Raw genomic sequence first — 27,993 nt, 5'->3', positions numbered from 1 at the left:
TAAGAGGACTAAGCCCACCCTCATAAATGTCTAGTAAACCAAATTGTAATAAATTATAACTTATCTAGATATAACCTTGGATGTGATCCAAATCTTTTCCTATATCCAGCATCTCAGAAATAGCTATCATTTCAAAGGCAAGACACACTCATGAAACGAAGGCCCTTTATTTGGTTGATTTTATTCAATTCAGAGTAACAAATAACAACTGAGCACCACCAAGCCCCAGATTTTATGCCAGATGATGCAAGAATGTTTAGCATCTACTCTAAAGAGCTTCAGTCTGGTAGAAGAGACAGTTGCAACCATGATACAGTGTGACATGTGCTACATGAGTGGTATTAAAGAACTGCCAGGGGAATAGAGGAGGAAAGAATTGAACTTTTATAAGAGAATTCAGAAAGGTACCAACATGAGTTTGCTAGGGCTTCCATGACAAAATACCCTAGACTGCACAATTATATAACGTGTGTGTGTGTGCGCGTGTGTTAGCTGGAAGTCCAAGATCAAGGTGATGTGGAGTTGGCTTCTCCTAAGGCCTCTCTCCCTGACTTGGGACACCTTCTCTCTATGACTTCCCATGGCTGGCTCTCTGTGCATGCATCTGTCTGCTGTCTTTGTCTATGTTCCAATCTTCTCTGCTTATAAGGACACTAGCCATATTGATTAGGGCCTATGCTAATGACCTCATATTAACTTAATTAACTTTTTAAAGATTCTGTTTCCAAGTACAGTCATATTCTGCAGTAGTAGGGCTTCACCATATGAATTTTAGGAAAACAAATAATTCCATAATGTAATAGGTAACATTTCTAATAAACATTATGTAACTTAAAACATAATTCAAACACTGTTGCTGAGTAGCAGGATCATGATTCCCATCACCCATGCCAGTTATGTTTAGAGCATAGTTTTTGCCAAGCTTTCAAGCACTTGCATGTATAGGCTTCGGGGGAAGTTCTGTGAGCCACTTGATATTACGCGCAAACTTGATTTTGTGAATATGTGTATATATATATGCATATGGGCATACACGTATTTTTTTTCTTCATAGCTTACATCAGGCAAAGAGCTAAACCTTCTAAAAACCAACACTTTAATTTTTTAAAAGATTTTATTTATTTATTTGTCAGAGAAAGAGAATAAGCAGGGGGAGGGGCAGGCAGAGGGAGAAGTAGGCTTTGCTGAGTAGGGAGCCTGAAGTGGGGTTCTATCCCAGGACCCTGGGATCATGACCTGAGCCAAAGGCAGACGCTGAACGAACTGAGCCATCCAGGCACCCCAAGAAACAACATTTTGAAGGATAGGATGGGACCAATATGGCATGAGAAATTAGACAAATCCAAATTGCGGAACGTTCTGCAGAACAACTCTGTGGAATCTTCAAAAGTGTCAATTTTATGAAGTGGGGACAGAAAGGATAACAGAACTGCAATCTGAAAGGAGAAACCTAACAACTAAACGCCATGCAAGATCCCTGATTGGATCCTGGAAGAGTAAAATGGAGGAAAAGTGGAAGAAAAAAATGACAACTGAAGGACACTACTGAGACAAGTGGAAAAATGTGAGTATAGATGCATTCCACATAACAGTACTGTATTGATGTTTAACTTCCTGAGTGTGATAAGTTTATGTGGTTAGGAAAGTCAGGTCCTAGGTGCATTGACTTACAGAAGGCACATGGTAAAATATTTCAGAGCAAAGTTATGAGGTCTGGAAATAAGTCTCAAATAGTTCACAGGGATAGAATTAGATTGGGAGAGGGACAGAGAAAAGAGAGAGAGGAAGAGATAAAGAAATAGTATATGTGGTAAAATGTTTAAAATATGTGTGTTGATTGTAAAATTCTAATTTTTCTCTAGGCTTTAAATTTTTCAAACTAGTTTGGGGAAAAGAAATAGTCTTTTGAGAAAGATAATGGGAGATGTGCTCTCCTCCATCCCCCAAACAAGGGAGTAAATAGAGGAAGGGGAAGGCATGAAGCTGAGCACACAGATGTTATATAGGAGAGGGCAAAAGACAATCAACAGGAACCTATCCCCTGGCCAGGAGCCTTGAGGCAGGTGTAGAGAGCAGTCAGTTTGGACAGGCAAAGGATCCAGGGGAATGTCCCCAAGGGGAAGATAAATTGGCGAATACTCTGTGGCTGGTTCCTGAGAGGAGATTTAGGACTCAGAGTTTTCTGCATGAATCAGTGATAGGCACATCCAAAACTAAGCAAAGAAAAAAAAATTAGACAATTATTAACTCTCAAAACAAAAAGTGATATAGAAAAGGGAAATGTAATCACAGTGCACTGCGTTGCTAAGCTGTAAATAATAGCTACAGAGTCGGAATGGTATGAATGGTCTGTAATTATGTGCTTAACAAATACTGATACATGAATAGGTTGGAGAAGGAGGAAATGTGAAGCATATCAGGGAACAATACATACTCCTCTTTCATGGCAAGTTGAAATATAGTCTCTAAAATGGAATTAACAAGAAATAGTAGAATAAAGCATGTTATTTAGAAAAAGAATTGGAAGTGGCTAGGTTTTGGGAAATGAGAGGTGGGGAAAAGTTTGGTTGAAAATGTTTTTTCAATACAAGCTTTGGAGAATTATTCATCTTTTTAATATTTACATATAGTGCTTTGAAAAATTGTACAACAAAAAGGAGTTAAGAATTATATTAATAGTATTATCAATTGATTTCACAATGTATAACCAGAAAATTAAAGTTTTTAATTCTGGGGGGTGACTGGGTGGCTCAGTGGGTTAAGTGTCAGCCTTCAGCTCAGGTCATGATCCAAGTGTCCTGGGACTGAGTCTCACATCGGGCTCCCTTCTCAGTGGGGAGCCTGCTCCTCCCTTTCCCTCTACTGCTCCCTCTGCTTGTGCTCTCTCTCTGTGTCAAATAAATAAATAAATAATCTTTTTTTTAAAAAGTTTTTAATTCCAGACAACACAATGAACACTACCAGTATGAGTTACAATACTATCTGAATCAAAACATCTCTATACAAATAAAATGATGCAGGAAAAATGAGGTTTTTGCAAGGCAGAATAAATTATAAGAAACAGAATTCTTTAGGATGTGAAATCTATATGGTCAGATTTAAAAAATAATAAGCTTGAAGTTGAAAAGCCATTCTTTCTAAAGAAAGAAAGGAAAAAGGAAAGAAGTAGCTTGGGTTGAAGAAATTTAAATGTGAGTCTTTTGCCACAAACTTAGTGGCTTAATACAACATAAATTTATTTTATAGCTCTGTTTGTTACAGGTGTGCTACAGGTCTCATTAGGCTAAAATCATGGTGTCCATATGACTGGGTTCCCTTCTGGAGGCTCTAGGGGGAGAATTCGGTTCGTTGCCTTTTCCAGCTTCTAGAAACCACTCACACTTCTTGGCTAATGGTTTCCCTTCTCCATGTTCTTGGCCAGAAATCTTGTGTCTCTTTGACTATTCTTCCTTAGTCATGCCTTCTGGTTCTCCTCCTCGGGTTCCCTCTTCTATTTTTAAGGACTTTTTTTGATTACATTGAGTCTATCCAAATAATGCAGGGTAGTCCCCCTAGGTTAAGGTCAGCTGATTAGCAACTGTAACTCCATTTGCAACTTTAATTCCCCTTTGCCATGAAATCTAACATCTTTTCAGGTTCTGGAAATGAGGATATGGACATCCTTGGGGGGCTATTATGTTGCCCACAAGAGACAAAAATACTTCTATACTTTCTCCTGATGCATGCAAGCACATACCTATAAAGACAGATAGTGGTTGACATTTTCTTTCTTCTCTTCCTCCATCCTTCCCTTCTTCCCTCCTTCCCTCCCAGGCTTTCTCCCTTCTCTCTTCTCTTCTTTCCTTCCCAACACAAGTGGAATTGTAGTGTGTGTAGTTAAAAGGGGCAGTCCTCAGGATTATCTTCATCTCTGACACCCATTTCAAGTTTGGGAGTCCCCAAGACAACACTTAGGTTTGATAATTTTCTAGAAAGTCTCATGTTATACCCATGGTTGTGGTTCATTATAGCTAAAACATACATATGGCAATCAGCCAAGGGGAAAAGGCCCATAAGACAGAATCCAGGGGAGCTCCAAAAAGACTTTCCAGTGTCCTGCTCCCATGGAGTTGTGGGCGGCATTACTTTCCTGACATCAATACGTGACAACATACATGAAACATTGCTAAAGCTTACTTGAGTCCAGTGTCCAGAGATTACTGGGGCTCCACTGTGTAGGAATGCTTGATGCCTACGTAGCTGAATTCAATCTCCAGTGCCTCCAGAGGTTGACCTCATGGGAGAAACTTCCTTACCCCAAATCACATTGTTAGACTACCTAGGGTATCTCAAGGGCTCCAGGGAAACCAAAACACGGCACAACATTACAAGGGCTTCAATATTATCCTTCAGAAGTCAAGAGCAAAGAGCAGATTTTCATTTCATTGAGAAATGAAATGAGAGAAATCTCATTGAGAGAAATTTCATTGAGAGAAATCACAACTAGGCAGAGAGGCAGGCTCCCTGTGGAGCAGAGAGCCCGATGTGGGGCTCGATCCCAGGACCCTGAGATCATGACCTGAACCGAATGCAGAGGCTTAACCCACGCCCCCCCCCTTTTTTTGTGGCTGAAATACTGCTCATATTTATTAAAAAGGCAGAACATAATGCATCTGTAGGGATCACCGGGTTCCACAGTTCTCAAAACACTAGCTGTAAATCACCCTTAGGCTTGTCACTCCCTTGGGTGGAAGCCAAATGCTTTAATGAAATGGCCCCAGAAAGACTAAACTATTGTATTGTACTATGAAGGATACAGCTAATAAAGGAGCATTGAGGAATCCATGAGATTATTTATCTAACTTGGAACCCAAAACCCAGCTTACTCTCCACACCTTCCTTTACAATCTCAGTATTCCTTTATTCATCATCCATTCATCCATTCATTCATTCATGACATTATACTGGAATTTGGAAGAGAAAACATGAAGATACACATGGTACCCTTATGTTGTTCACATGTTGATGGGGTATGTCTCCTCTCTACTCCCATCCTCCAAAGACCCTAAGCTGTTTCATCTCCACACGCGAAATCTAGGGTTCCCAGCTCCCCACTACATTTGCCATATCCTATTCCTTAGGGAGGTAGGTAAACCCCTGGACCCTTAAATCTAGCCTAGTATTTCTTCTAAACCATGTGCTTGTTTTTTAAGTTTCTTTTTTCTCTTTGCCTTTCTTTTTTCTTTCTCTTTTGTCTTTTTTATAGCTCACCCCACTATTTACAAACCCAAAACAAACTTATCATTAGCTGCTGACTCAGACTACCCACCCGGGCTTTCAGTTCGGAATGATGCCTGCCCTGGCCTCACTCTCCAGGCTGATTCAAGTCTTTGTCTTGAGTCCAGCACTCAAAAAATCTGAATGTACCAGCCTTTTTCACAGAGACGTCCTAGGTGTTCTCAGTTTGTTCCATTCTTGCTGGTCACCTCTACCTCCATTTATGCCTTTACTTATTTCCTCAACTTCTGACTTAGTTCCTGTTCCCAGCACTAAGCCTCCATCTGAAACCAGTACAGCTGCACTGGTTTGATCATTAGCACACTGGCTTGGGTGCAATTACATGTTCATCTTTTTGCCCACTCTCTTTAAGTTGCTCCAGGTAATTATTCTTCCTGCTGAAGGTTTGGTCATTTTTGAGGAAAGCTAAGACAGTTGATATGTTACACATTCAAGCAGATCTCCAAGCAGTCCTTTCCTTAATACATTTTTTTTCCCTTCCTTCTAGTGAACACTTAGTGGCTTGACTTTTTTTTCTATATATATATATATTTTAAATTTATTTTCAGCATAACAGTATTCATTGTTTTTGCACCACACCCAGTGCTCCATGCAATCCGTGCCCTCTCCAATACCCATCACCTGGTTCCCCCAACCTCCCACCCCCCTCCCCTTCAAAACCCTCAGATTGTTTTTCAGAGTCCATAGTCTCTCATGGCTTGACATTTTCTGCTGAAGGAATTATGCTCCATTTTATAGAAATTTCAAGGTAAGGATTTAGAAGACTATTTTAACAGAATGGACCAATTCTTGATTATGGCATATAGAATTAACAAAACCACTCTCTCACTTAGGGCTGTGATCATCAAATATTGCTGAAGAAATAAATACTTTAATGGAGAGATCTACCATGTTTGTGGACTAAAAGACTCAATATTGTTTGTGTAACAATTATCCCCAAATTACTCTATAGACTCAATTTAATCCCAATAAAAATCCCAGTATTGTTTTTTTGTCAAATAGACAAGCTGATTCCAAAATTATATGGAAATGCGAAGGGCTTAGGATAACCAAAATAAGCTTGAAAAAACTATTAAAATTGGAGAACTTAGGTTTCCCTACTGTAAGACTTGCTATTAAGCTACAGCAATTGAGACAATATGATATTGGCATAGTAATTGGAACTCTCACACATTTGTAGTATAAAATGTATAAAATGGTAAACACCAGTTTGGGGAGCTATTTGACAATTTTTTATAAAGTTAAACATATACTTACCACATGACCCCGAAATTCTGCTCCTAGGCATTTACCCAACAGAAAAGATAACATATGTCTGTAGGAAGACTTGTTAAAGAGTGTTCATGGCAACTTTATTTTTTTTATAATTTTTTAATAAACATATAATGTGTTATTATCCCCAGGGGTACAGGTCTGTGAATTGCCAGGTTTACACACTTCACAGCACTCACCATAGCACATACCCTCCCCAATGTCCATAATCCCACCACCCTCTCCCTAACCCCCTCCACCCGGCAACCCTCAGTTTGTTTTGTGAGATTAAGAGTCTCTTATGGTTTGTCTCCCTCCTGATCCCATCTTGTTTCATTTATTCTTTTCCTATCCCCCAAACCCTCCACGTTGCATCTCCACTTCCTCATATCAGGGAGATCATATGATAGTTGTCCTTCTCTGATTGACTTATTTCACTAAGCATAATACCCTCTAGTTCCATCCATGTCATCGCAAATGGCAAGATTTCATTTTTTGATGGCTGCATAGTATTCCATTGTGTATATATACCACATCTTCTTTATCCATTCATCTGTTGATGGACATCTAGGTTCTTTCCATAGTTTGACTATTGTGGACATTGCTGCTATAAACATTCGGGTGCATGTGCCCCTTTGGATCACTATGTTTGTATCTTTAGGGAAAATACCCAGTAGTGCAATTGCTGGGTCATAGGGTAGCTCTATTTTCAACTTTTTGAGGAACCTCCATGCTGTTTTCCAGAGTGGTTGCACCTCATGGCAACTTTATTCACATTATTCAAAAATTGAGAATAATGTAAATGTCCACCAACAGGTGAATTAATAAACAACCTCTAGTATACTCATAGAATGATACACATGGATGGGTCTCAAAATATGCAGTTGTGTGAAAGAAGCTAGACACAAAAGAGTACAGACTGTATGATTCCAATTATATAAACTTCAAGAACATGCAAATTAATTAGTGATTACAGGAATTAAAACGGTGTTTGCCTCTGGAAGGGAGATTGGCTGCAAAGTTACACCAGGAAGTTCCTGGTGTGATGAAACTGCCCCATATCTCAATTGAAGGGGCAGTTGAGCCAGTGTAAATACTTATCAAGATTCACAGGAGCTGAACATATAAAAGTTAGGTTATTTCCTTGTTTATGGATTATATATCAATTGAAAAAATGATTATTGGGGGGAAAACACATCAAGATCTGGGACTAGGTGGTCAATTTTTATTCAACGGATGAAGCATCAGCAAGCATGATATAAAAATTAAATTATATTTGGTTACGAAAAAAGATATAATTCTTTCCTGACCACTGTACCTTTTTAACCATGCAAGCCCTGGCTAATATTAAGGTTTGCTAGCGTTTCCTGAGAACATACTGATTTGGAAACAGCATGGAGGCATGGAAATCTGCCTGACAGTAACTGAAAACTCTTAGAAGTGTTATCTGATTAAAGATAGTCCAAAATAAAATAATGTGTTTAACATACAAAAAAAAAAAAAAGAAGAAAGAAAGAAAGAACACTAGATTGTTAGGCTACTTAGATTTTAATAATTCTGGCTCTGTCATTCTTCTGGCTGGGACATTCTATAAAATTGATTCCCACCAATACAGTTCATTAAGTACCTAACATTGTGTCTAGCACTGAGCAAAAGGTGAACATGTATTTCATACATGGAGAACTCACTACTAATGCACTAAGGAGTTTTATCAGGATTAGAAAGAGACCCTAAATCAAGCTGAACGAGGAGGGCAGGCTTCCAGAAATAGGTCAAACCGATGCTTGGAAGATCGCGGCTGTGGGGGGCACTCTCCCACGATGCACTTGGCCATTGATCTGGCCCGCCAATGGATCAGCCTTCCCATCTGCCAACCATTCTCTACCCCTACCTTCACCAAAGATGCTCTAGGTATTCAGTAATTGATATATTTATATTTTAGACGATTATAACTAAAAACTGTAGACATTATTGTTTGACTAATTAAAAATCAGTAATAATGCGTTCTTTTTTTTTTTTTTAACCTTTATTAAAAGCCTGCTATGTGTCAGGCACTGTTCAAGGCATACTTGAGAAGATATGGTTCCTGTCGTTAAGGAAATCGTGGTTTCAACTCCTGGCTCCGGAAAGTCAGCAGCTCACAGACATTAGGTTGATCAACATTGCAGGAGGAGCTCTTCTCCCTGCCTGCGATTCCCTGGGCTTCAAGCTTCTTTCCTTCCGGGTAGGCAAAAGCATTAGTCCAGAGCAGGAAGCAACTCCCGCTCCAGCCGGGAGGTGGCGGCCTGCAGCCGACGACGCCTAAGCGTGACGTAGGCTCAAGGCTCCACTTGGGGGCGCTCTCGTCTGACTCGGCGGGCCGTCCTTCCCCGGCAGAACCAACGGGCTGAATCCTGGTTTCTTCAGGTTTCATTATCTGCGCGCACCAGCCGCTTTCCGGCTTCCGTGTGGGCGCCGGCGGTTAGCTGGGCCGGGGCGGGGGAATCCTCTTCGGCGGGGCGCTTGAGAGAAAAAGCAACCGCCGCGAGCGGAGGTTTCCTGCGGGCGTTTCCGCCCCCCTGCCGGTCAATTCCCAGAGCTCGGGCCTTACCCGGGCCGCGCGCCGGGCGGCCAGGGCAGGCGGGGGCGATGGTACAGATGGAGACGCAACTGCAGAGCATTTTTGAGGATGTGGTGGTGAGTGGAGTCGCCGGGGATGCGGGGCGGTGGCTGCAGAGGGGAGACCCCGGGAGCCCGACCCCCCCCCCCCCCGACCCCTCTCCTACCTTTCCTTTGTTGTAACACCTTGTGTGCCTGCCGGGGTTTAGCGAGTCCCAAAATGCTGTCAAATTCAAAGTCTCCTTTCTAGTCCAAGCGCCCTTCGTGACAGGCCAGGCCGGAAGTGATATTTTGTGCGGGTCGGCGGTTGAGGTGGCTTGTCCTGTGTTATTACCTTGTAATATTTTCCTCAGGGAGGTCCCAGTTTTGTTTTGTTTTTTCTTTTCTTTTGTTTTTTTCTTTTCTCTTCTTTCCGTTTTTAACATCGCTTTTTGTTTTTGTTTTTTTACAGAAAACGGAAATTATAGAAGAGGCTTTTCCTGGGTGAGTTATCTGTGCGTGGCAGGTTTTTGTAAGTGTGTCTTTGTAAGATTTTCCTAAGCTTTGTCTTGGAGGTATCTAAGGTCCATGAGATTCTGGTTATGTGGAATGACCCTTTTGGAACTAGTAGCAAATAATGTGATTTTTGTTTTTTAGAATGTTTATGGACACCCCCGAAGATGAAAAAACAAAACTAATTAGTTGTCTGGGGGCCTTCAGACAGTTCTGGGGTGGTCTTTCTCAGGTGAGTACTGCATTGTTACCACATTCAGCTGATGGGTTTTGACGCCTGCCTTTTTACATTACTTTGATGTTGCTGTTAGGGTCCTTCCGGAAAGGGAGGCGGAGAAATGCCCTCATTTGTTGTTTGTATATTCTGGTTTCCATTTGTTTCAATTTGCATTCTTTTTTTTTTTTTTAAGAAGTTTTTTTTTTTTTTTAAATATTTTACTTATTTATTTATTTATTTGACAGACAGAGATCACAAGTAGGCAGAGAGGCAGGGAGAGAGAGAGAGAGGAGGAAGCAGGCTCCCTGCTAAGCAGAGAGCCTGAAGTGGGGCTTGATCCCAGGACCCTGGAGTCATGACCTGAGCCGAAGGCAGAGGCTTTAAACCACTGAGCCACCCAGGCGCCCCTAGAAGATTTTTTTTTTTAAGATTTTATTTATTTATTTGACAGAGAGAGAGATCACAAGTAGGCAGAGAGGCAGGCAGAGAGAGAGGAGGAAGCAGGCTCCCTGCTGAGCAGAGAGCCTGATGTGGAGCTGGATCCCAGGACCCTGAGATCATGACCTGAGCTGAAGGCAGAGGCTTAACTCACTGAGCCACCCAGGCGTCCCCTCAGTTTGCATTCTTCCAGTGGAGAACTGGTAGTAAGAATTCAAACTGATGACAGCACAGTGTGAAGTGTCTTTAAAATAATCTCCATGTTACCTTACATAAAACCATTTTCGTCCTATTCTGATTTATTTGGTGCATGTGAGAACAGCTCTGGTAGGGATTGTAAGAGATATAAATTACATGAATTTACTCAACAAAGTAACTAGCTAAAGCATTGATACAAAGATACTTTGGTTAAAGATACTATAGTAAAGAAAGATGCTACAATAAGGATACTATAATAAAGATACAAATGTATTCTTTTTTTAAGATTTTATTTATTTGTCAGAGAGAGAGAGTGTGTATATGCACAAGTGGGGGGAAAGGCAGGCAGAAGGAGAAGCAGACTACCCACTGAGCAAGGAGCCCGATTGGGACTTGATCGCAGGACCCTTTGATCATGACCTGAGCCAAAGGCAGACACAACTGAGTGAGCCACCCAGGCGTCTCTACAGAGATATTCTAACAAAAATGAGGAAAGGAGCAATAAAACTTTGTAACAAAGAACAGTCACCAGAAAATGTATACATGAAAAAGACAAAATGTATGATCCTTAAAGAGCTGGTGTTCAGTAGTGTTTTGTCTTTTCATGGTGTATTTTTGGTAGGAAAATGAGAACTGTTTGCATTTGAGCCTCTGGTGGTAAGACTTGCTATGCAAACATGGCTCACATCATGGCATACGTTCATTTTTTTTAAATCTTGTTTTAATTATCTTCTAATGGGTAATCTTTTTGTATGACTCCAGATGCAAAATGTACCAAAAGGAGAACCCAATGTATAATCTACCTTCCATCTCCCTTAGCTTAATTACTGCTCTTTTTCATATCACCAGCCAGTATCCCCAGTTTGTTGCCTTCTGGAAATATTTTACACATATAGGATTCCATTTTTTTTTTTTTTTTAAATTTATTTGACAGAGAGATCACAAGCAGGCAGAGAGGCAGGCAGAGAGAGAGGAGGAAGCAGGCTTCCCTCTGAGCAGAGAGCCTGATGCGGGGCTCTATCCCAGGACTCTGAGATCATGACCTGAGCCAAAGGCAGCGGCTTAACCCACTGAGCCACCCAGGCGCCCCTAGGATTCCATTTTTATAGAACATTCATATAATGTGTTCACTGTTCATTAGCACCTTTTTCCCTCCTGCTGTTCACTTCTGAAAGTAATTCTACATCAGTCCATTGAAAGTTACTTCTGCCTTCTTTTTTACAGCAACAGAATCTATTATGTGGCTGCACCTTCCTTTATTTAACCAGTCCCCTACTGACTGACACAGGTTATTTCTTAACTTCTCCACTCTCAACAATAATATAATGAACAATATTATGCACAAGACATTGAATAAATTCCTGGAAGTAGTATTGCTAGGCTAGAGGGTATGTCTATTTATAATTTTTATAGAAATTGCCTAATAGCTTTCCATGAAAGTCTTAGCAGTTTATACTCCTCTAGCAGTATCTAAGGGTATCTGTTCCCTAGGGTCTCACCGTAGGGTATTCCTGAATTTTTTGATGTTTGCCAATCTAAAACAGAAATTATAACTCTTAGGTTATTTTGCATTTCTTTGGTGTTGAACATCTTTTCAACATATTTTAATTTTTTAATAATCCATTGAACATTTTATGAATTGAGGATGGCCCTTATTTTCAGGAAGTTTGTATTCTAATGGGGGAGCCAGGAAGAAAATAGCTATTTCTAAATCAGCAATGTACATTCAACAATAGCAGTGTGTCTGAGAGACAGTGGTAGTGCAGACCAAGGGGACATGTAGGTTCTTCTTGAGGGCATCCTAGAAGTAAGACTGATATGGGGACTATATTTTGGTATCGGATTTAAAGCTATACAGGTCTAGAAATTTAAGATGTCATTGGATTCACAATTGGGCTCTTAGGGATTAGATTCACATAATTCTCATAAGGCTTATATACTCATAGTGGATTTTTTTCCCCCCACTGACACATCCTTGTTAGAGTTTTCTGTTGACCATGGGTATGTTAATAAAATCTTACTCCTTTTGGAGGTCCATGTGATAAAAATGGTGGGAGTTTATAGAACTCTATGATTTTATGCTTAATATAATTGAAATACTAAATCTGAATTTTTCCACTTTTAAAAATTGTTTCCCCCTTTAATGTTTATAGTGGAGTATTTAATTCGTAGTCTTGATACACTCCCAGACGTAGTATTAGGTATTTGTCAGTTTTAAAATGTCGCTTTAGATCTAAAGTGTAATCATTTTCTAATTTTCCAGGAATCTCATGAACAATGCATCCAGTGGATTGTTAAATTTATTCATGGCCAGCATAGTCCTAAAAGAATTTCTTTTCTTTATGACTGCTTAGCAATGGCAGTGGAGACTGGTCTTCTTCCACCCAGGTATGTTTAATGCCAGATATGAGCAATCCAAAGAATTCTTTTTTTTTAATTAATGTTTGGAAATTGGTCTAGATTGTTGTTATAAAAGGATGAAGGAATGAAGAAGGAAGTTAGGCTCAACAAATAATCCTTCATAAAACCTTAGGTTTTAGTTTCTAGGATGTAGTATTCCTAGAATTGTATACTTAAAGGCTCAACACCAGGCAGGCTTTGCCTTTCAGTCCAAGGGCTAGGATTACTTAACATTTTATTAACTTTCATGGTTATGGTGGTTGACTGAGCTCAGTAGGCAGTTTTATCTCAGGGTCTTGTGATTGCACTCTGATCGTGGTTATAGCTGTAGTTAGGACAAAGGTTTCCCCATTCATATATCAGGTGGTTGATGCGTGACTGTCATCTGGGCCTTAGCTGGGCCTATCAGCTGGAACCTACATAGGCCCTGTCCATGTGACCTGGACTTCTTCACAGCATGATGGTGTCAAAACCAAGCTTTCAAAAGAAGGCCAAGCAGATGTTGCATTATCTTGTCTTGGGGGTTGTAAGTGTCCCTTTTGCCATTATCTTAGGCCTGCCCATGTTTAAGGGAAGAGAACGTAGATACTTCTCCCACTTCTTCATGGGAGGAGTATCATTACCACCCTTCAGAAGAACATGTGGGATTGAAAATCTTGTTGCAGCCATCCTGGAAAAATATAATCTACCACAAACTGATAGATGGTAAACATTTAATCAATAGCATTTGGTAAATTTCTTTCTAGTAAAAATATAACACAATATTATTTAGTTATGTTTTGTGTTCTATCTTTCACACTAATAAAAAACATAATATACTATGTATGTAATTTTTTAAAAGTATTATTGAATAGTTATATACCTTTCTGAAGAACATTATGACAGATATAATATCCAGAGTATACAGACCTCAGCTATTGGAGAACTTGGCAAAATTATGTCTTGTAACTGGAATGGATATTCTTATTTTCTAGGATGGTTTGTGAATCCCTGATAAACTCCGACACACTTGAATGGGAAAGAACACAACTTTGGGCCTTAACATTTAAACTGGTTCGGAAAATAATTGGGGGAGTGGATTATAAGGTATTTTTTCCTTATTATAAAAAGTAATCACTTTCAGACATGAATAATTTTTCAGTGTGTATCTTAATTTCTTATGTAGTAGTATCTTATCTTATGCAGAGTATCTTAATTTCTGATGAGAGAAATGAAATGGAAGTGTTTACAAAACCTAGTTTTTGTTGTATTTCCTAAATTAATTTAGGAAACAAATTTCCTAAACAAATTTCCTAAATTTGTTGTATTTCCTAAATTATTTTGCTGTATTTCCTAAAGGGATTTAAAATTGCTCAGTGTTTCCCACAGCTTATCTGCTTTCCTCCCAATAGTCTTTAAAATGCAGATGGCTAATATATTTTTATGATGAGTAGAGAAGTCACCAGGCAAACTCTGGGCCCCTTCATCCCACAGATTGAGAATGTGGTGGCCTGTTGCAAATGAAAGAGCACAGAGCAGGGGTGTGTGGAACTGTGAAGTGTTGTGGGCACCAACTGATAAAGGGAGAAAGTCCTGCTTCACTTCTGCTTTGACCTCCTTTGAAGACATGTCCTTCAGCACTTCTCTTGAGCCAAACTAACAGCATAGCATATACTCTCTGTGTATCTTAATACAACTCAGGATCGTCCTTGCTGCACAACCATTCTCCTTCTTTCAAATCACTTTTGTTGCTGTCCTTTTTGAAATAATTGCCAATGCCTGACCCAGTGCTTTATGTCTGTATTTTCTCTAGTCTAAATGACTAGAGAATGGTAATTACTAAATGGTAATTACTGATTTGAATCATGATTTAATACAAAATTTAATCTAAGAAGTTGTTTGTTTTGTTTTGTTTTGTTTCTTCCCCCACCTAGTTTCCTTAGCAAGTTAACATGAAGTTTTTACCTTCTTATTTGTATGGTGCTTTATAATTGTTTCTAATTTCTGTCATGTCTATCTTTTTTATAAGATTGATCATACAGTTTATACTCAATAAATGCATGTTGAATGAAATTTCTTCTCCATGTATCAGATTCTTCTCTGAAGTAATGTAACTGATAATAGATCAGCAGAGATGACCATTTAACAGAATAGCTTTATTGGATAAGTTTGAATGATTAGGTATGTGATGAATGAGAAGGGGGAATGAAGTTAGAATATGACAAAGGGAGTGAGCAGAAGGAATCACCTGCCAGAAAGTTTAACATTAAGGCCCATGTCTGATATTTTCAAATTCTGTTCAGATTATTTCTGCCTCTCAGCCCAATTTAAGCGTTTTGGACCATTGTAACAATGGAAACTCTTGTGATGTGAGGGTCCAGAAAGCAGAGTGTGGCAAGATTAATTTTTATTTGTAAGGGACTTTCTTTGTTCATTCATATTGTTAGACATTCTTTAGAATTCTATTTTGGAACATGACTCGTCTTTTGGGCTAATGTTAGGGACTTGAGTGTTAGCTTTGATTGAAAATGTGATCTGGGAGGTAACTTTTTTCCTGAGCATATAAGTGTTGAAACCTTTAGGTGTTTTAACTAGGACAGGGGGCACTACTTAGTTTTAACCTGTGGGTTTTTTTCTTGTTACAGGGGGTTCGGGATCTCTTAAAAGTGATTTTGGAGAAAATCTTGACAATTCCCAATACAGTGAGCTCAGCCGTTGTACAGCAGCTTCTAGCAGCAAGAGAGGTAATTTAGATATGTCTGCAATTCATTGATCATAACCTCAAAAGAGTCTAGTTTTATATAGTTTTGTGCCTTTAAAATGTAGTTTGTGGACTGTTTGTGGACTGTGGTAGTTTGTGGACTATTCCATTTGGGAACTTCTACAAAAATCACTTGTAGTTTTAAAGATGCTGTTTTGCTTATATTATATTTCAGAAAAAAATTTTTAACTTTTGATTAAGTCATGGTTTTTAATTAAGAAAATAACAATATAGACATTCAAATATTTTTAGCTGCTATAAAGCTTTAGCCTATAGACTGCTTAAAAGATCTTTGTGTTTTATAACGGATATTGCAAGAATTACTACTTTGGTCTGTTGCTTTTCTGTTAGAATCTATCAACATTTAAAGCAATGTTACTTAGTAACGTCCATTTCATTGTTTATTAATCTCCATTTTTAGAGAGTTTTCACATATAAATGGACTCTTTATGCTACAAATTAAGCCCAGTAAATCCATGAAATAATATCTTTGCTTTTAATATCTTTGTTGTTGTCACTGTTGCGTTTAAAGAGCTTATATGTGGAACTAACCAGGAAGAATAACATTGCTCTTTTATTTTTCTTAGGTTATAGCATACATCTTAGAAAGAAATGCCTGTTTATTGCCAGCCTACTTTGCGGTCACAGAGATTAGGAAACTATATCCTGAGGGAAAACTTCCACACTGGGTAAATACGATATTTTCCAAGTTTTTTGGTAGAAGTTCTAATAAAAAATAGCTATATTAATCTTATTTTTGCGTGCCTATCTTTAAAATGGTCACTTTTATCCTGAGATAAAATGTACTTTTTTATCATTATAATGTGTTCCTTTTATTTCTCTGCTATCCTGTTGAAACAGTTTATTGTCTTTTTGTTTTTTTCTTTTTTGTAAGATCTATTTCTTATAATGTGCCTGGGGTGGGGGGGACAGAGGGAATGGGGGAGAGAAATCTCAAGCAGACTTCCTATTGAGCATAGAGCCTGACCGAGGGCTTGATCTCACAGCACTGAGATAATGACCTGAGTCAAAATCAAGAGTTGGATGCTTAACCAGTGGAGCCACCCAAGAACCCCACGATAGTTTCTGTATCATGTATGAAAATATGCCAGCTTCAGGAAATATCACAGGATGTGGTGGTATTATTTGGCTTAATTTAGGAACAGATGAACTGGGAAGGAATTGTTTGAAAGAAAGTAAAAGAGGACTGACTTTTGATTAATTTTTACATGCCAGGTATTATATTAGATTTTACATGCTGTCTCATTTTACATAAATGATGGTTATATTAAAAACAGTCTTGATTTTATTTTTATATTTACATGTTTTTTGTTTTATTTTTAGTTACTTGGAAACCTGGTATCAGACTTTGTGGATACCTTCAGGCCCACAGCAAGGATAAACTCTATTTGTGGTAGGATTATAATTTAAGATATACAAAATAGGACCTGAACTATTCAGCATTGGCAGATGGTATCTTACACATATTTTGGTGGTTTGTCATTTTGGTAATTTGTAGAAGCTTAAATAATAGCCATTTACTTGTTTTCAGGTACTTTGTTTGCATAGTATAGGGAGGGGAAAAGCAACTATCTTGCCTGAGTCTGAGCTTCAGATAGAATCATTCTAGAAGATACATTTCCTGGTGATTAGAGGGAACTTTTAATAGAGCTAGTAAAGTACCATGGAATATCCAGGCAACTAGAAGTCTCAACTGACCATTCCTCTGTGGCCATAGTACACAAGACTATCAGGCTGTTTAAGCTCATTCCAATTCACACTTTTGCTCTGTACTTCATTTATTTTCTTTTTCGTTTTTCCATGTTTTGTTTCATTCTCAGAATTTGCTTTTAAAAACAAGCATGTGATTTGGCAATTTATGCAGTGCCCACTACTGTGTGGGTATATAGACCATTATTTAGTCAGTGACCAAATTTTGAACACTTCTTGTGAGTTGGGTGCTATTTTAGATTGGAAATGCAAAAATAAAACAAGCTGACTCTAGACAAATAATTTTCAGACTTCTGGCTTTTGTGACTGAACTGAGTGGATATTGATATCATTTAATGAATTTTGGAAGCGATGCAGGTTTGAGAAGGATGATGAGTTCAGTTTTAAGATCTGTTAAGCTTGAAGTCCCTGGGAGACAGCCAAGTGACAGTATTCATTAGGCAGTTGGGTGTATGAGTTGATGGTCATATGCTACATCTAAGCCTCTAGCAACATCATGCATAAAGTCAATTATGTTGACCCTAGACTAGAGATCTGCAAACTTTTTTTTATAAATGGTGATCTAGCAAATATTTTAGGCTTTGTGAGCTATACCATCTGTTGCAACTATTCAGCTCTGCCATTAGAGTGGGAAAGCATCAGTGTCCCAATAAGACTTTACAGAAATAGGTGGCAAACTGCATCTGGCCCATGGATTATACTTTGCTCATCTTTATCCTATATGCTTGGACAAATGCCAACATTTTTGAGTTTTGAAGGCCTGTAAATTGGTCTCTAACCATCTGGACTTAAAATAATCAAAGAAAATTCCCCAAATTTATATCTAATTACAACCTTTTTAAAACCAGTACCTGATTCAGAATAGGTATTTATTAAATATTCATAGAGTGAATGAAGGACTAGGCATTTGTGTTTACATTTACTTTAAAACATTTTCTGTAATACATACAGGCCGCTGCAGCCTTCTGCCAGTTGTAAATAACTCGGGAGCCATTTGTAATTCATGGAAATTGGATCCTGCAACTCTTCGTTTTCCTTTGAAGGGCCTTTTGCCATATGATAAGGTATGTTGATAAATATAATGGAACTTTGGTCCATCTAACAGTCTTCATCCTGAATTATATGATGTGTTGTGCTAAATTGTCTCTTCACAGAATGAAGAAGTATATATTTAATGAAAAATAGTTTATGGTTTATCATGTGACTCTCATGTCCACGTATACCCTGTGGTTTGTAATATTGGCTGTTTATGCTCCAGTTTGTCCCGACAAAGCACTTAGATTAAGAAAACTGAATCTTTATAATGGAAACCTTTTTATTTTTCCTTTGCAAAGTGAGGACCAAAAATGAATTTGCACTTTTCTTAAAATTTGAAGAGTGTGTCTCTCCTTTGTTAGATTTTTAAAAAATTTTTTTAAGTTTTTAAAAAATTTCAGTAGTCTCTGTGCCCAGCTTGGGGCTTGAACTCAAGACCTCAAGATCAGGAGTCACATGCTCTTCTGACTGATCCAGCCAGGTGCCCCTACCCGTGTTAGATTTTTTGAAGGGAGGTTAGAGAACACAAAAGTGGAGTAGAATATTCTCAAGAGAAAAAAATCTACAAGTATTGATAGAATGAAGCATGAAATAAAGCCACAATGAAGTTTGATATATTCATTATAGTATCTTGGGAGTTGAAATGGTTACAGAGCAGGGTATGAGGAGGACTAGAGATTTTTCATGTAAGTGTTTTGTGTCAAAAATGATGTACAGAGTGATTAGGAAACTAGTCCAGAAGTGAGGGAAATAGCAAAACTAAGGTCACAATCCTGGACTCTTGGCATATTAGTTGGCAAAACTTGGGCATATAAAAAAGTGGTAAACTAAATGGAATTTGCAATTATCATGATAGGAATAATATTGAAAACAGATCAATTCATTATGCACTTACTGTATACCAGCTACTGTTGTAAGAACTTTTTTCAGTAGCCCTTATTCTCAACTATCATCTTAGTATCTCCACTATACAGATGATGAAACAGAGACACTGAGCAGGGTAGTAACTTGACTAAGGCCCTATGTTTACAAAATGGTAGAATCGGGACTTGAACTCAAACAGTCTGATTCCAGGATCAACACTCTTAATTAACCCCTGTACTGTAAGTCAGTTGTCCTCTCCAAATTTGGAAGTAGTGTTTGTTTTTTTACACTTGTATGAAAATGATTGGAAACTACCTCCATTCCTCTTTGGTTATATTTCTGAGCAGAAAATCCTTTCCTTACAGTGATGCTTAAGACTCGTCTGTGACAGTAACTAAAGTCTTTCTAAATGGAACCTCTATATGAACTTGGACAAGTCCCTTCACCTCAGTTATATCTCCTATCAATTGAGGGGTGGGATCAGATTAACTGTAAGCACTAAAATCCTATGATTTTTTTCCACTAGATACTGCCTACTGTGTGAAGGTAACAGGTGCCTTTAGCAGATTTTTTTTATCCCAATTTCAAATTATTTGAATTAACATTTACTTTGATCTTGAAGCAATAATTTTTTTTATTTTCTTTAAAGGATCTGTTTGAACCACAGACTGCTTTGTTGAGATATGTATTGGAGCAGCCTTATTCCAGGGATATGGTCTGCAATATGCTAGGTTTAAATAAGCAGGTACTGTACTATGCTGGAAACCAAGTAAATTCTGCATAGAATCTGCACTATTCTTTTCTCTTTTCTTTGCTAGAGCTAACTGAGCAAAACAGTTAAGAACTATTTGGTGATTTTTTTTTAATATATGGTTTTTTAAACAATGTATTGTTCCTATCATTTATATATTGCTTTAAAAATGTTTAAATTAAAAAGAAGATATTTTAAAAGTTGGTTTATTTTGCATTGCTTTTTTTTCTATAAGGCCAGTTTCAAGTATACCTTTTGCCAGAGAAACCTACACATGACTTAACCATAATTTTTTGATTTTTTCTGTTGTTGTTGTTTGGGTGCCTATTTTTATAACCCTTGGTATCTTCAGCGTGGCCTGACTGCTGATTTTTTCCCCCCTTTTTGGTATATGTTTATTTTTGGTGGTTTAACATGTGGGAGGGTTTGTGCTGACTCTGGGTTCCTTGAGGCTGGCCTCATAGTCACTGTTTTGTCTTTTCTTTTTTTCTTCCTTTATTTTTGTTCTGTCCTGTCTTGTCCTGCCCATCCTCCAATGCTCTAGACCTTGAACATTGCTCAGGTATGTTCACAACCTTACTGTTGTATTGTGACTAACGATACGCTGGCCGCTTTGTAGCCACTGATTCCATTTAGAAAATACATGTATGGTCGGGGCTTGAAATTGGCAGGACCATGCTGAGACCAAGGCCACTAAAATGAATTTCTTCTTGGGATATGAGAGTTGTTTTTGGTGGATTGTTTTTGGTTTTGGTTTTTGGTGTTTGTTTTTTTATATTCTTTTTTTTTCTTTTTTCTTTTTTCTTTTTTCTTTTTTTTTTTTTAACAAAGAGACAACACCTGGCACACAATAATGCCTGTCACTTTTTGATGGGTTGTTTTTCCTTCCCACTCCATTTTACTTTTTTTTTTTTTTTTTTTAAATACTTTAGGGCCAAAGCTCGCCTTGTGGAATTTTCAGAGATGGAAAGATGGATGGTGGCCTTTATCTTTCCAGATTATTAAAACATAAATAAATAACATCTATAAAAGTACTTACGTTGCTTTGCCTTAAAACAAAAACAAATTAAAAACAAAACAAAGAGGAAAAACTTTAATAGAGATATGTTATTTTAAAAGTTGGAGTGGTAAACTTTATACAGGGAAGGTTTTTTTGGAAACATGGGGATTGACTAAGAAATGTCACACTCTTAGGTGACCCCACACCTGCTTGACAAACACCCTTCTTTGTCAGTCTTTGCCAGAAGTGTCCTCCTCCTAGAGTGGGCTCCTTGCAATTGAAGCTCACCTGTAGTGGGAGAAAAACACTGTGGCCAAACTTTATAAACCAAACTCTTATACGGTCCCAAGTCTGTTCCAGGACTTTTCACCTTTGAGATTTTAAACAAAATAGTGGTTCCAATTATTTTTGTTAAAAATTTTTGAGCCCAACATATTAAAATAGACCAGCTTTTTGATTTTAAAAAGACGTTCTTGTCTAGGTTATATAAAATAGCGTTACTGTTTGCAATACTATAGTGAAGGTTGTGCCAGTGCTTCCATTTATAAAGCCCTATTTTTAAGGACATATAGCTTGGCCATAAAACTTGCTCAGTGTTGAAACTTTGCATGCCAAACCTCACCCTAGTAGCAGTATCTCTTTTATTATTTTAAGTTTTTTCTTCTGACAAATTTACCAAGTTTCCTTGTTTCGACAAGCCTATGTACATGTGAAACTGAAACTGCTTCACACTACAGTATCTGACAGTTACTTCATATAACCTGTCAATTTAACATCTTAAATACCAAGTCATTAATTCTGATCAACTTTCACTTGAGTTAGAGGTAAGTATTTAGTCAACTTTGAAAGAATGCTTCATGCTATGTCTTAAAACTAATTTTTGCAATGAACTTTAAGTCATACTTGACTCAATTTTTCTTACAGTTTGGTGGATAAATGTACCCGTGGTCATTCAAGCTGCGAGTACCTTCCCCCAGATATCCTTAGTTATCATTAGCTTTTTTCACTTGGGATGCAGCTCTTCTTAAAGTAGAAATTGACAAAACAATTCATAGAAGAGTATTTCTGATTTGATTATTTTAGTAACAAGTTTCAACCTAAAAAAAGTTTATGACTAAGACATAAATCCATAAAAAATAAAGTTTATAATGGAAATGCTGACAGAACATTATAAGTATTGGTCCCACTGTAAACATTGTCAAAAGCTCACAATTCATCAGTAATTGTTTTGGTAGAAAACTCTGTAGTGAATGGACTTGTAGATGAAAGATATATGCTGAATTGACTTGATATATTATTTTTACCACCTAGAAAGTAGAGTAGAAAATGAGAATACAAAGTATAAATATATGATTAAAAATAAACAAGTTATCTTATCACATCTTTTATCATTACAGAACTATATCCTGCACTATACTTTCTTGTCCTTTCTCTAGCAATGCAATAATTTACTTAAAGCTTGAAACCTTTTAAGAGCTGTCCATATTGCATTTTCCAGTAGGAATTGGGCTATATTTTAACCTAAAGTCGGTCACATTCATACAGTCATAAATAGCCCAGTTCTGTGACCATCAAGGTGGAGTGTTCACAGTGGAAGAATCCTGTTTTGTGTCTTTACACAACTTTGTGTTCTTTCTGCCAAATAAGAACATTACAAAACAGATATGCTCCTCAAGCTCTTCTGTGGTGGTGTGTAAACTCTGGCTACCCTGAGACAGTAAAGTACTAGACTAATCACTCAGTTATTTTTGAAAGGCACCATTGAAAGTGGTATTAACTGGCATAGGGTTCCAATTCTAATTGGCAGAGAATATGATAAATGGCATACAAAGGGATTTCTCTTCCCAACTTGTCCTGAATAGGTGTTGCTCTAAAATTGATTTCTAGCACTGAAATAATGATTTGAAATTAACTTAAGCCCACCTAACTACAATATGTTAAAGTTTTACCACAAAAGCAGTACCAGAACTATTAAATCAAAATTGTCAGGGCCACTTAATATGGGATATGGTTATTTAGACTGAAAAGCATTACCATTTGTTGTTTGGAATAGTGGTGGGAAAGAATCAGGGTCATGAGTAGAGGTTAATGCTAGTCTCAGTTAATGCCTTGTGCCTCATTTTCAGCTTTTACCAAAGCTAAAAAATAAGTTTCCAATGCAGTTGGAGCTATTATGCAGAAATTAAATTGTTAAAATATTGAACTTGGATTCTTATTGTTTAAACAGGTTTTAACTAAATTTGCATATAGATATGATGTAAACTAGCTAGTTTCTTACATGCCTGTCACCTTGAAGACTTAAATTTACAAAAGCTTCAGAAAGCACATGGTAAATAGCCATAGACAAAGCATCCAGTGGCCTACCAAATTACCATAGCCTAGTGATTGATACTTAATCTTCATTAGATTATTAAACTGCTTTACAGATTTTCATTTGTTCCACTTTGTAAAATAATCTACATGGTGGAGAATATTAATTTTAATGTACTTATTTATTAGTGAAGTAAACTAAAGCTAAACTTATCCTCAAGTAGTTAACACAGATCATTTTATATTTCAGCAGGGTTTTTTCTTTTTTTTATTTTTATTTTTGGTACTAATAAAATTGGCGAATAAACAAAGGAACTAAGCTATCCCAAAACTCAGTTTGAGAAATATCCTTAGCTTTAACCAAAACAGCTGAGAAACATAGAGTTAATCCTGATAGATGCTCTGCCACACTCAGACACCAGGGCATTGGATGCCATAGAGATTCCGGACTCATGTAATTCTTAACAGAAAATTTAGAGGTAATTTAAGTCGTGGTATGTATTGAAAGATCATCAGCTTTAACTGTAAATTTCCCAGTTCTTACCTTGTCAAAATCGTAATATTTTTGGTTTTCCTCTTTAAATCATTAACTGTATGACTATTACAACACGGTTAAAGATATGTAGGTAAACATTTAGTTTTTTAAAATAAATAACTAATACTAAAAAGGAAAATTCCAAAATGACTCAGGTGCTAAAAACCAATTTTATTTAGTTTGTTCTTTTTTCCTGAAGTAGACTAACGGAAGACCATTGTGGATGGAGAAATAGATGACAAATTGGTTAGTTTCCAAAATAGAGGCAAATTCCCATCACTAATGAAAAATTCCTACTGGAAATCCTGGCTTTACTTCTTTTCACAAATTTTTCTGACTCTTGTATACTTTGAATGATTTCACTCTAAATTTGTGTTGTCTGACACATTTCTTAGGTTGTTGGTGGTTGGCAGAACTAGTGAATTTCAAGCCCTGTACACAGTAGTTTTGCATGCTGATTTAAGAAATAGTTTGTAGTGTTGTCTGTTGCACTTTGCTCTGCTTCATAATGATAATTACATTTGGAGGGAAAGTACTGTAGTCTCAACTGGTGGTGTTAATATTGCTATTTGTAAACCTGTAATGTGGTTGAACTGTGATCATGGCATTGTGTTTTTGGAAAAACTATGAAACAACCATTGATGCTTACTGTTTTGGATAGATGTTTGTTTTATTTGCATGCTTTAAGAAAGTGCAGCTATATTGGAGCTTTACAAGTTTGGAGCTGGCAAAGAGCATGCAAAAGAGGGGATGCTACTCATTATGTTTTTTTTTTTTTTCCCAAATCCGTCCCCATTTTGCATTTTTCCCCTAAATTTGAAGAAATCATATCCCTTTTTCATGGCAAAAGACTAATAATCATGTCTAAAGTTTAGAGGGAAAGCATCTGTATTAGTAATTGCATTCACTAGAAAGGCTTCAAACTGCCTGGCCATTAAGTCATATAACATATTTTATAAAAAAAATATGAAAATGGCTTAAAATATGGCTTAACATATTTCTTTTGGTAAAAGTATATTTTTTTAAATCACTTTTAAAAGCATAAATCTTTTTGCCTCTAGAAAGGGAAGTTGCATTTTCATTTTTAGTGTTTAAATTCAATTCTTTTTCTTGTTTTAGATTTTAAAATAGTCTAATTTAAAATTAAAGCTGCATTATGTTTGGCTTCTAAGAAGGAAGAGCAGAGATTAACTTTGAGATCAGTTTTTTTGTAGAGGAAGTTTCCATTTCAGTATCAGGATCAGTAACACACATTGAAAAACAGATACTGAGTAATTGTAGCTATTTAGATACATCGCTATATGTAAAGTTAGTATAAACTTGTGGTAGTTGCTTTAAAATACGTAGATTCTCTCTGCTTTGTTTGCTCTCATCACAATATTTGATTCTGGAGATTCGGGTTTTTTTATATTTTGAGTTAGAATGCAAAATTAATACTGCTATCGTCATTTCATATGCTTTTTAAATTATCTTTTTTCAAAGGATAAATAACAAGATGTTCTATTGTGTGGTGCCCCTTGTCAAATTGAAACAATGACGTGTGAGTGAAAGTCAAAAGTTAATAAGGAGTCTGTTTTCTATGAGATCCGGAAAGTAATTATTTTTATGGAACTCATCCTCTATGATAATGTAACATGATGCAGCTTTAATAGACTAAATCTAACCTTAACTCAACTTAAGTTCAACTTCATTCCATGCTTCTCAGCCTCTTGTTACAATTAATGTCCATTAACCAGTAACTTCTAAAACTAACCGGGAGGCTTTTGGAATACTGTATCTAATCTCTGCCCTACAGCACAAGCAGCGCTGCCCTGTGCTGGAGGACCAGTTGGTGGATCTGGTGGTTTATGCCATGGAGCGGTCCGAGACCGAGGAGAAGTTTGATGATGGCGGCACAAGCCAACTCCTGTGGCAGCATCTCTCAAGTCAGCTCATTTTCTTTGTGCTTTTCCAATTTGCAAGTTTTCCACATATGGTCCTTTCTCTTCATCAGAAGGTAAGTGCTAAATCTTTCATCAGAGTCACTTTACCTGTTGATGAGTATGATTTAGACTGATAATGGACATTGCCTGGTGATTTCAGCAACAACAGAAGTTCTGAGCCCTAATTTCCATTTTGTGCAGTGCTTTTGTGGTTTCTAAACTTTTCACTTTCTTGTCACTATAAATATTGGTTTCAGTCATTTATTCCACATATTCATAGTGCAAAGATCAGGGAATACAAAATGAAAAGGCTCCATGCTACCCTCAAGGAGCAGCTTACTATTGGGAAAATATAAGAGTAAACAATTTGATTATAAATTAATAGTTCACATAATGGAAGCATATTTTCCTGCAGTAGGTATGAAGAATAGTCCCTATTCAAGACGTCAGGTATGACTTTATCAGAGATCTTAAAGCTAGCACTTAAGGACAAGTATAAATTTGCCAAGAGGAAAAGATAAGAAAGTGTTTCCATTGCAATAAGATGACCATTTGGAAAAAGATTAATGTGTGTGAGAACTAGAAAGAAAAATATAAACAGGAAAATGTTGGTGAGATCAGGAAGGCGAGAAGACAAGACCAGACATGGAAAACTTTATATGGCCACATATTTGTTCTAAAGATGTTTAGATCCTCTTTGGAAGGCAAATGAGGAGGGGAATGACATCATCATACACAAGTGGGAAGAATTACTGCTAATTGCCACATGTAGGTAGAAGGTGACATAAAGAGATGGAGGGGGACAAAATCAGAGACAAGGAAATTGTTAAGGGAGCCTTTGCAGTGATATGAGTGGGAGATGCTGATGGCCCAAACCAGAACAGAGAGGAGGAGTCCAAGACCAGATATGCTGATATAGGTATGCTGAGAATAGGACTTGGCCATGGATAGGTAACAGAGGGAGTACAGGAGTCTAGGATCATTCGGTTGTTTCTACTCTGCAGTGAATGAAAAAGTGGGACAATGAATCCAAAATAAAGACTACAAGTAGAAGAATGTATTTGTGGAAAAGTTGGTTTTATTGTAAGATTTTAGACACGGTAAATGGAAATAAATGTTGTTATACCTGCAACATCTCTACAGCATGGATTATTTGGGGGAAACTTTCTTGTAAGCATTGTTAAAATCATTCAAGCCACCAGTTAGTTACCCCCACTGCCACTCCCATGATGTTTTATTTCTGTTACAATCTGCCGGAAACCAGGAATCGGTTTTGATAACAACTTCTTGAAGATTTTAAAATTTTTTTAAAGATTTTATTTATTTATTTGACAGAGAGAGAGAGAGATCACAAGTAGGCAGAGAGGCAGGCAGGGGGGGCGGGGAAGCAGGCTCCCCGCTGAGCAGAGAGCCCGATGTGTGGCTCGATCCCAGGACCTTGAGATCATGACCTGAGCCGAAGGCAGAGGCTTAACCCACTGAGCCACCCAGGCGCCCCGAAGATTTTAAATTAAAAAAAAAAAAAAAAAAATCCTTTTGGTATCATGAGGTATTGCTTGTGTTTGATGAGCTATTTTAAGTAATTATCTCATATTAAACTTGATTCTCTTGGATACATGGTCAACCTAGTCCTAATCCTATTTCTAAAACATTTAACTTTTGGTATGCACAGCTGTTTTGGGAGTCAGGGAGGAAACATATATAGAATATAAAAATAATTTAAAAGGCTTTGCTTGGTGTGTCTTGAGTTGAGACTAAATACTTTATGAATGCCAAAGCTAGATGCTAACTTTTGGACACCAGGGTTTCTCCTGGTTTTTTGTTTTGTTTTGTTTTTCTTTAAGTTTTACTACATCCATCTCTTTAACCAGCTGTGTAGATGTGTATTTAAACATCTTTTACAGTTAGCAGGGCGAGGACTGATTAAAGGCAGAGATCATCTAATGTGGGTTCTCCTGCAATTCATTTCTGGAAGTATTCAGAAAAATGCGCTAGCTGATTTTCTCCCTGTCATGAAGCTCTTTGACCTTCTATACCCAGAAAAAGAAGTAAGTTTTATAAAATAGTTAACAGTATGATGATTGGTTTATGTCTAATTTATATGTAGTGTGATTTCGTGAAAAGATCACTGGATTTGGAAGCTGAAAACCTGAGTTCTTTCCCAATTCTGTGACTAACCATAATTGGGGTGGACATCAATCCCTCTTAACATTAGTTTACTCATATGTAAAGTG

General features: G+C 37.4%; 1 protein-coding gene across 2 annotated transcripts in view; it reads left to right on the top strand.

Annotated features, from left to right (window-relative positions):
• The first annotated feature begins 8,991 nt into the window (after nt 1-8,991).
• The window catches only part of MED23 (mediator complex subunit 23), a 42,853-nt gene continuing 23,851 nt past the window's right edge, over nt 8,992-27,993 (top strand). The window contains exons 1-13 of one of the 2 annotated variants that reach the window (XM_047733271.1): nt 8,992-9,204; nt 9,578-9,609; nt 9,763-9,850; nt 12,735-12,859; nt 13,846-13,957; nt 15,496-15,594; nt 16,199-16,300; nt 16,956-17,025; nt 18,294-18,406; nt 19,891-19,986; nt 20,537-20,554; nt 25,633-25,833; nt 27,664-27,807. In XM_047733271.1, coding sequence (XP_047589227.1) covers nt 9,157-9,204; nt 9,578-9,609; nt 9,763-9,850; nt 12,735-12,859; nt 13,846-13,957; nt 15,496-15,594; nt 16,199-16,300; nt 16,956-17,025; nt 18,294-18,406; nt 19,891-19,986; nt 20,537-20,554; nt 25,633-25,833; nt 27,664-27,807 — 1,248 coding nt within the window. In that variant the 5' untranslated portion in view covers nt 8,992-9,156. The remainder of the gene's footprint in view (nt 9,205-9,577; nt 9,610-9,762; nt 9,851-12,734; nt 12,860-13,845; nt 13,958-15,495; nt 15,595-16,198; nt 16,301-16,955; nt 17,026-18,293; nt 18,407-19,890; nt 19,987-20,536; nt 20,555-25,632; nt 25,834-27,663; nt 27,808-27,993) is intronic. The other variant, XM_047733272.1, reaches the window with a different exon arrangement.

This window comes from Lutra lutra, chromosome 6 (genome assembly GCF_902655055.1).
Source record: "Lutra lutra chromosome 6, mLutLut1.2, whole genome shotgun sequence".
In the NCBI taxonomy this organism is placed as follows: Eukaryota; Metazoa; Chordata; class Mammalia; order Carnivora; family Mustelidae; genus Lutra; species Lutra lutra.
Note: the sequence above shows the minus strand (reverse complement) of the source record. Positions and strands in the feature narration are given on the sequence as shown.